The sequence below is a fragment of the Antedon mediterranea genome, chromosome 9, assembly GCF_964355755.1.
Source record: "Antedon mediterranea chromosome 9, ecAntMedi1.1, whole genome shotgun sequence".
NCBI lineage: Eukaryota > Metazoa > Echinodermata > Crinoidea > Comatulida > Antedonidae > Antedon > Antedon mediterranea.
In genome coordinates, this window is record NC_092678.1 from 25601566 (window position 1) to 25611633 (window position 10068).

The 10068-nt window shown below is 34.0% G+C and overlaps 2 protein-coding genes across 2 annotated transcripts; one reads left to right on the forward strand and one right to left on the reverse strand.

Moving 5' to 3' along the window:
• Positions 1-135: 135 nt before the first annotated feature.
• LOC140058513 (mitochondrial import inner membrane translocase subunit Tim17-B-like) lies at positions 136-2080 on the reverse strand. The gene is made up of 7 exons (XM_072104154.1): positions 1982-2080; positions 1524-1623; positions 1363-1426; positions 1128-1256; positions 1008-1043; positions 815-889; positions 136-691 (listed from the first exon to the last, which is right to left on the reverse strand). The coding sequence occupies exons 1-7, from the start codon at positions 2005-2007 to the stop codon at positions 627-629; spliced, it is 495 nt and encodes a 164-aa protein (XP_071960255.1). The 5' UTR covers positions 2008-2080; the 3' UTR covers positions 136-626.
• Positions 2081-2242: 162 nt separating this feature from the next.
• On the forward strand, positions 2243-9926 carry LOC140058512 (E3 ubiquitin-protein ligase RAD18-like). Its single transcript, XM_072104153.1, has 12 exons — positions 2243-2635; positions 5029-5110; positions 5348-5480; positions 5773-6212; positions 6594-6690; positions 7050-7155; positions 7255-7327; positions 7773-7846; positions 8205-8265; positions 8487-8837; positions 8976-9075; positions 9498-9926. The coding sequence occupies exons 1-12, from the start codon at positions 2576-2578 to the stop codon at positions 9613-9615; spliced, it is 1695 nt and encodes a 564-aa protein (XP_071960254.1). The 5' UTR covers positions 2243-2575; the 3' UTR covers positions 9616-9926.
• Positions 9927-10068: the final 142 nt, after the last annotated feature.

Consider the following 10068-nt stretch of genomic DNA (forward strand, 5'->3'; position numbering starts at 1 on the left):
CAACTCAGTTTTGATTTTGTCTGAAACTAGAACTTGAGTATGGCTATGACACGCCATGTGTGCCAAAATGTTTTTCTCGTCGTCTAAAACCTAGACTACAAATCCAGAAGCAAATTAAAGGCTCACAAAGATTAATCAGATTTCCATAAAAGAGTTTAATGTAACATAATCTCAGCTGATAAATACAATATATAGACAATCTTTAAATCGTTAAAAAAAACATCTCTTTAACTAGAGTTACAGCAACCACTGTTAAACTATGGTACATGGCTACAGTCTACACTATCAAACTAACAAAGTGATGTACCCAAATATGGTAGTGATATGACATCTTCATGTCCATATATGGGCATGTCACATTTATTGTCACATAAAGTTTGACAGAGCTTAACAGTCAGTACATGACTAGTTAGTGCAAGTAACTATTGACCAAAATGACTAATATCATATTTTATATTTTAAGCATCACAGCAGTTTAGCCTACTGCTTCTGGTCTCGTCTGAAACACTTGCACCAAAGTTGTGCCTCCATTTTAATAAACCCTTTAAATTTTACCATTGGACTAAAGTGACTTTTAGCTTGTACTTTAGTTGCAGAATGTCAAATTTCTGTCCTAAGGTTATCTATCATTGAAACTGTGATAATGGCGCTTCCTGATTTTCGAGTGATGGGTCCTGCATCTGTGGGTTAGCTGTTGACAAAATAAAATAATGTTATATACTTAAAGGAGGGCAGCAAAGCAGTTACTGTAGAACAAATTTCAAAATTGAAAAGGTTTTCGTTCATAGTAATATGGATTAATAAATGAACTCACTTGGTCTGAACTGCTCAGCTGAAAAGCGTGTCATTAAAATTCCGATTCCCTCAATCATTGCCAACAGCACACCACCTATAACAATTGTATATAGATTAAGAGGTTTGCCATAATAATAAAAAATACTGTGGGTCCCTAGCTTCTAATGCTCCCCTTCCCCCTACTGTTGATATATTGTTGCAGAATCACATACCAATAACTGCTGATCCTGTCATTGCTACTGCTCCACCTGAAAAAACAAAAATATACAAATTTAATATTTTACAATCTCGTAGCAGGAACTAGTCAGTCATAAAGAACTTCTTAAACGTACTTCTTGCTGCCAACACTGCTCCGGTTAGAGCGCCACTCGTGATCGAGTTCCACGGGTCTTCTTTTTGACGCAGATGAACTAATGTACAATCAAACGTCGAGAATAAACCACCCCATATTGCAAAATTACCTGGAAAAAAAATGAAATTTTTATTTAATTATTTCTCTTGACATTCATTGATTTTTCAAATTGTAAGATATTTATAAACTTTGTGTAAACAAATTGCTTTTCTTACCACCAACTATTGGTGCCTTGTGTTTGACAGCCATCAAGCTTCCTGCTAACCTGTACCTGAAACCCTAAAATAAACATATATTTATAACATTTTAAAAATATATTTTGTTACGTTTTATGTTAATACTACTTCACCACATGAATATCTTGCTGTTTACTTACGGCCGGTGCATTCCGTGCTCCTAGAAACGAATGTACTACTCCACCACCAATAACACCCATAGAAAAAGCGCCACCGCAGTCATCGACTATCCGCCATGGACTAATAAGAAATCAAGATAAGTTAGAAAAACATTTTGTGGAATACTATTCCAATAGCATACGTACGAAAGTATTAATACGTACAAAAAATACATATATTGGTAGCTAGGCCTAGGTAGGCCCACATCAGACTCAGTACCAGTAGTATCTGCATGCAGTCCACCAGCAGAGATGATGATGTAATAATAATATAATAATATAGCGGCCTAGCTAGAGATATGTATCCTTTTTGGACCTTCGGCACGAAATAATATCGTTTTATGGAATTCAACGTATACGAAATAATTTACTAAAATCATAATTTAATCATTTTTTAAATAAAATTCAGAATTTAGTAGTTTTTTACGTGTTTTCCTTACCATGGTTCACGTGCGTATTCTTCCATTTTGAGATCCGAATGTCGCCCTCAAGTTTTGAAGCAAGATGACGTAAGAGATGTCCGGTGGCTGTTTATATAACTTACAGTTTTTCTATCGACACAATAACCAATATGCGCACGAAACTATCGCCGTGCTGATAGAAAATATAAATTAGAAACACGTATGGCCGGCTGTCGTGTCGATAGATAACCCTTGTGGCTAATCTTTTTAATGAAAAGCGCGTTGAAAAACAAAATGTTGGCATTGAGTAAATTAAGAAATATTTACGAACTTTTGTAAATTATTAATTAAAAAACATACATAAATCCTTATTAACTTATTAATATTATCATGTCTTGTAATATTATGTTAAAAGTTGATAATGGAGATACAGCTAGCTAGGCCCGAGCCTATAACCCATAATTTATGGAATATGGCTAGCCGGCCTTGGCCAAACAAAAACAGAGCCCGAGAGATAAAGGGTGGGTCGGTGCGCCTCGTATGTTACTCACTACAGTAGTCAATTCTCACCGCCGCCAAGTTTGATAAGTTCGCGGTACACCACGGTGGTGATGATAAAAATACATCATTTTGATGGAAGTTTTGACAGTTACAGACCCGACGGACTGGCCAAGCACTATGCCGGAACTTAGGGTAAGAACTTAGGCTAGCCTAGGCCTCTAGGTGAAAGTAGAAATAGCATGGATAAGTAACATTTTGTATAATGATGTATGATGATATGTGGGTCATTCTTCAGTAAGTGTCTAATTTCAGGTTTATAAAAAATCGATTTTAAAATTTGCATTTTTTAAATTTTAAAAGTTTATTCAGATAAATGAACATGTATTACATGGCAAGCATATGTTTGGCGCAATCTTTATTATATATTTCGTATTTTATTCGTATTTATAAATACATGGTTCTATGTTACTGTCATTTCCGTCACATTTATGGAATATACAAAGATAGAAAAAATAACGGTTCAGGAATTATAAAATTATTTCCATTATTAATTCTTTGATACTATATATTATTTTTGTCTCTATTAATCAAAAAATGATTGTTTTAACATTTATAAGTATGATTTTATACGTTCAAAACCATTTACTATTCCAAACAATAATAATTTTCAGAAAATAATATGACTGTCACTGATGTTTTACAAAATTCTGTTGAACTAATATTACTATCCATTGACATAGTAGAAGAATATTGTTTATATTTCAATATACCACATAATTGCGTTCATTACTTAAATATTTTAGGATTTAAAAGGATAAAATATCCATGTGACGGAGATGAAACCGTGACGGATATGACGAACCTAAAAAATCATGTGACGGAGATGACTTTAAGATATGATTTGATTATGTTTATTGACCAGAGTAACATAGATATACAATGTAATAACATAATAAAGATATACAAAACAAAATGTACAACAAAAAAAGGTCCTGGCAATAACAAAAAGTCATATCCGTCACGGGCCGTCATCTCCGTCACAACGAAACATTGGGAAATGTGACGGAGCTGACCGTGACGGAGATGATGTATTTAGCATTGGACAGCCTAGGATCACATCGTAGGCATGTCTGACAGCGGAGACGGATTGCATACTTCTAGATACCGTAGAACCTCGTTTTTTTAGCTTTTTTCCTCTTTTATTGAAAATGATGTGCGGCTAGTTTAATTTAAATATCTTCGTATGTTTACAACGCACAGTCAATTTTTTTCCTCACCGTTCATTAAACTGTAGACGGTACATTTAAATTATGTGACGGAAATGACACAAAACTGCGGGACAAGCTTTTTCCAAACAAAAACTTTAAAGTTTGAGATTTAATGTATGTAGAGATGTATTTCGAAGAATATAATCGCATGAAATAATGATTAACTAACTTTTTACAATATTTTCGATAACAAAAGTCCTGTTATCAAATATATACGGCGATCATAAAATTGAAGATGTACGATCGGGACATAGGATTATAGGGGGTTGCCTGAAACATTTTTATAAAAATTAACAATATCAATGCAATTATCTTTGTTTTATGTAATTAATTATATTTACAATAATGTTGATTATGATTTAAGTCAAGAATTTTTATTTTTTAATGATGAATTTTCAGTCTCTATCCCACCAAAGTATCGGGACACGATTTTAGACACTTACTGAAGAATGACCCATGTACAGACTCACTTGTACTAATTACTAATGACTGTAAACCAAGCCAACACTGCGCCAAAGTATCTCAGCGGGCCATGAACTGTTTAAGAAGCATCAGAAGGACTTTCGTATATATGGATAAGGATTGTTTTAACGTCATCTACAAGCATGTACGCCCACATCTCGAATTTTGTGTTCAAGTATGGAATCCGTATCTTCAAAAGGACATAAATGTAATTGAAAGAGTACAACGTCGTGCGACTAAATTAGTTCCATGTATCCGTTCATATTCATATGAAGATTGTTTAAAGTTTCTTGGCCTAACAACCTTGTATGACAGAAGAATTCGAGGTGACCTGATTGAAGCATATAAAATTGTTAAAGGTTTCGAGGGTGTAGCCAAGGATGACTTTTTCCAAATGAGAAGTAACATTAGCAGAATTACTCGAGGGCATCACCTGAGATTTTTCAAGCCTACTTTCCATAAAGGATTGAACTGTAGAAGACATACCTTCTCGCAACGAGTAATAAACCATTGGAACAGTTTACCAGCCGACGTTGTCAATTCTGAGACCGCTAATACCTTCAAGAATCGCATCGACACAATGTAGTTGATATGGGGTTTAAAAAGGCACATCGCCTAAACTTTCCCATTATAACTAAACTAAACTAAACTAAACTTAGTCTTTACTGACACTGTCCACCTCCACCACTCCACCACCACCAGCCACGAGACGAGTGTCTGTGAAGAATGCCTACCTCCTCCGCTCCGCTCCACCATCATCCTCCCATCATGTTGATTGAGGGATGTTGTAAGCCTAAATAGCCTAGATATTTTAGGTTGTCATAATATTCATCCAATAAATTCGTTTTCCCACAGACAATTGACACTCTTCTTCGATGCCCCATCTGTTATGAATTTCTCAAAACGTCTATGATGGTTCCAGAATGCTCTCACAATTGTAAGAAAACTTTGTTGTAAATAATTATAATATCAATGCAAAAATAGGGTTTAAATATTTGTAAAGACTAAATGTTTATTGCTGCGGTGCCTCACTCACCAAGTCAATAGAGTAGTAGTAGGCCTACAGAATACTTCCTTTACTAGAGTAGACCTTATTTTTAATTATTAAATCATATTTTTATCAATTCCAGGTACATAAATTTGCAATAATAATATATTTGGATTTCTGTTGCAGTTTGTTCCCTGTGTATAAGAACATATATGGCGTATAAAAACCAGTGCCCAACCTGCAGTGTATCGTTCCTGGAAACAAATCTGAAAAACAATCGACTTTTAGATGATATTGTAAAAAACTTCCTTGCTGTTAGGTTTGTTTGTTACAACATCCTATACACATAAGTAAATTTGATATGCCCATGATGATGTCATATCACTACCATATTTGGTCACATCACTACCATATTTGGGCATATCACTACCATATTTGGTCACATCACTACCATATTTGGTCACATCACTACCATATTTGGGCATATCACACTTTTTTTTTTTTAACTTAATACAGTACATACTTATATCATTTGTTTAGATTTCTCCTGTGTGTTTAAATGATAAGCTTTGTATTTTGTTATTTTATTGTATTATGTATTCTTCATCTAGGCCTCAGATATTAAAGCTGTGTTCAGACAAAGGAAATCAAGTCCCTGCTAGCACCTCTGCCTCAGAGCAAACTCGGATTAAACAGACATCTAGCGATGGGCCTAGCAGGTCAGCCTCACAAACGACCTTTGATAAAATAGATTTAAGTAAAGAATACTTCAAAAGCAGTCTCCCAAAAAAATCACCTTCAGCGTCAAAAAGTTCTTCAGATGTTGATGACCCAGATTTTGAGCCATTTACAAAAAGCCCTCGTGTACGTACTCCAAAACGAACACTCAACAGAAAACGCTGCAAAACATTGGCATCGTCTACGGAGGAAGATGAAGAAGATGAGAGAGCAAAACCTGGTTCGTCAAAACAGAAGACCAACGAGAACCCTTGTTCACTTACGATACCATCGCCAATTACGCCCTCAACAGTGGCCAATAACAATACCAGAGGTAGGCCTAAAAACAATTTACAGATATTTGCGAAATTTAAAATATTGAGAGAAATGGGTTAGTTAGAAAGTAGTCATAATGATTTATTTTTAGGTGTGATTTTGAGAATTTTGTGGCTTGGTGGTTATGATGCTTGGCTACCAATCCAAGAGAGTCATGGAAGAAAGTCCTGTCAGGGTTTCTAATGACAATTTATAACTCCACTCCCATAGACTTGTAATAAGACTTTGTTTATGTAGAGCATCTTGTGTATATGTTTGTTTTGTGAACAGGATTGCCACCTTTTAAGGATAGTGAATAATTCACTTATGGTTATCCATGGCAATTTGCCTAAATATATAAAAAAATAAAACATTTTTTTGTTGTTTTTCTTTCTTTTAGCCTCTTGTCCAGTATGTGGTGTTAGTGTTCTGGAGCGTTTCATTAACAATCACCTAGATAAATGTCTAGCTGGTGAAGGCAAAAAGGAATCCTTAAGGTAAAATATAAGGCTACTTAAAGGCTATTGCATCACAGAAAAGTGGGTTCAAGCGAGAACTGTTTTAGGATACAGTAAACTTGACTGTCATCATGGGTTCAATTTCTGACAACTCCCAGTCTACTCAGCTATAAATAAGTACCTGTTCGAAAATACTAGGGAGAATAAGGCAGCGTGGAAAGGAATTGGCCACCCTGCCACATAATCCAGAGCCTTAGTAAAATGAGCTCCTAACAGCTCATTACCCTATGTTCACAATTTAATAGCGGACCTTTACCTGACAATGTTTAATGAAGGCTACAGTATATACACACGATTTAACACATTAATAATACTTTTTGTTATGTTTCTTTTCCTAGATCTAAAAAACGCCCTCTTCTAAAGTTTGTCTATAATCTGATGTCGGACAAAGAACTTCGGAAAAAACTGAAAGAATACAACGTCACAAATCAAGGAGCACGTCCAGTAAGATGAACTTTTCACCTTTTTTTTTACAAAATATTGATGTTGTGTTTTCTGTAATATTTGTAAAAGATTTCTTAAATTTCTGTTTATATTTTTTAGGTTTTAATAAAGCGCTTGAAAGATTTTTCCCTTTTGTACAATTCATATTGTGACACAGACAATCCTAAATCAGGTATCGTATCAGTTTAAATATTAAATGCATGTAATTTAGAAGTGGATCTATTGTAACCTTTATCATATAGTGGCAGTTTAAAAAAATAGAGACTTGACATCCAGCAGCTACAAATGCAACTTTATTGGAGCTTTCCAATGTAAACTCCACAACAACATGAGTCTCTCCTCCTCAACCCATGAGGTCTCTCCGTCAACGTCCTCTATAGATGAGTGACATTCAATTACAGGGTTACACTGTTACCAAAAGACAGGTTATATTTTACATTAATATATTTAACAGTAAAAAATGACGCTCCTTCTGCAATGGTATGATTATTATGTTCCACTGTCGTATGGTTTATGTGGAACCTTTTCATCTTTAATTTATGCTTTTGTTTATCTAAAGAAGTGTGGAAGAAGGAACATACTTATTATTATATGGTAACAATTCTTTGTTTTTTTAGTGGAGGCGATTTCAAAAGAATTTGCAATTGCACAAAAGCAGAAGTTGAAGCATTCTAACGAGACAGTCAAAGATGTAAGTTATTAATTTATATTATTTCATGTTGCGATTATTTCTATTTAAATGTTATTGTATAGAAACTTTTTATTCAATGTATTATAATAAATGGCTAAATACCAATTTACACAGACGAGCGGTAATGGTAAATACAATATAGAATCTATGTTATTCCTTAATATAACCATTTACACACAACACGAAGAGAACGGGTGGTTTCCGCTTAAAATAGATACAGATTCTACATGAAACAAGCTATGTGGTTTTCTTCTTACCGTTAACGCTAGTCTGTGTAAATTTGCCTTTATTAACATATAATAATAATATATAACAAGTGCACTAAAATAATGATTTATTTTTTTCTTTAATTCTAAAGAGATTAGTTGTTGAGAAAGGAAACACGGATGAACAGTTTGATAAATCAAGGAAGAAGTATTGTAAGTTTTATTTTGTTTAATTTTTTAATTCAACTCTGTCTACACTCTCAAACTTTATGTGACGAAAAATGTGATGTGCCCATATATGGACACGGTGACATCATATCACTACTATATTTAGGCATATCACTACCATATTTGGCACATCACATTTTTTTTGTCACTTTATAAATGAATCTTGTGTGACAAATTTGTAATATTTTTGCATTTCTTTTAAAAAGTGGAATCGCATAAAAGTCAATTCAGTAAAATGATAGAAGAGACAAAAAGACGGCAACAAGAAATGAAAGCAAAGGCAAACAAATCAAAAGCGCCCTCAACAGATACAACTTCATCTTCATCAATTGGTTCGCTAGAAGAAGCAGAAAACAAAGAGATTGAAGACAAGTTGGCAACAAGTAGTCAAGCTGGAACCTTAAGCACGGATCCTTTAAAGGCTCAAACACCAGACTTAACAAAATCCTCTCAGGTCGTGGCAGAGCAACAATCTGAGAATCATCAACTTGATGTCGAGGGCAGTAGAGTATTATCTACAAAGTCAAGTTATTTTATGACAAGTGAATCTTCAGAAGGTGATAAAAAGTCTTTTTTTTTTTAAAGAAATCCCTTTCATCTTGTGAAACTTTGGAATTTACTCCTAACACCATTAGAGTAAATTTTGTAGGCGATTAAAAACAAAACCAATAATAAATGTTTTCTTGTTTCCCTAGCAACTCAAGAAACCAATGAGGTTAATGCATTGGTTTTAACACCACAAAGCGAAATATCTGCAGATGAGGAGGACAAAGGTCAAAATAACATTGTAGTAAGGTAAGCAGAACTTTTCTTTCTTCAGCTCGATTATTTTAATTGTTATTTACACACCAAATTCAACAGACAAATACATGACTCACTAATGTGGTGGGAAACCAATGCTTTCTAGTTTCATATGAGGATTATGTAGTGGCATTGTATTGGCTATGACAGGACTCGAATTAAGGACCCTGGGATTGTTAGGCAAGCAAACCAATGCTTTCTAGTCTCATATGAGGATTATGTAGTGGCATTGTATTGGCTATGACAGGACTCGAATTAAGGACCCTGGGATTGTTAGGCAAGCATTTCAATCGCCAATCGACTGTTCCACTCGTCTCTGACACAATTTATGCTAAGTAAAGATCCAGACAAGTACAGTAGGCTCTTTTGTAAATATGTGGCATTATAATTTGTTGTTTTTACTTTTTCTTTTTCAGTCCTGTGTTTCCAGCAAAAGTATCTCGTCGAGTTGGAACAAAACGAAAAGATGATCGTTGTAGCGAGGATGGAGTTGAAAGCCGCAGAAGCAAGCGTAATAAACCGGATTCTCAATAAATTTATGAATAAACATACAAATATTACACAATTTATTTTTATTACTGTCTTTTCTCGAAAGAGTACAGAAATGAATCAATGTTATCAACAAATTTAAAAAGCTGGGGGAAAAAACTTAAGGCCATGAAATTGAATGTATGCTTAAATTTGAATTAATAAATTTGCTGTGAATTTATCATGTTTTTAATGGAAAAAAATATTATTAGCATATTGATCTATTTAAATCATGACAGATCTATTTAATGGAAGTGAGCCCTCTATGATTGTATGATTTCTTTATGTATTGTAAATAACAGTATGTAACTTACTAAGAGCATTAAAATCTATTACCAAAACGAATAATAAACAACAGTGTGTTTATTGAATTGAATATTGATTTGTTTATAGAATAAATAGGATGATATTGAAAACTTCAAATAAAAAAAAATCATCAGAAGTAATAGTAGGGCGCTT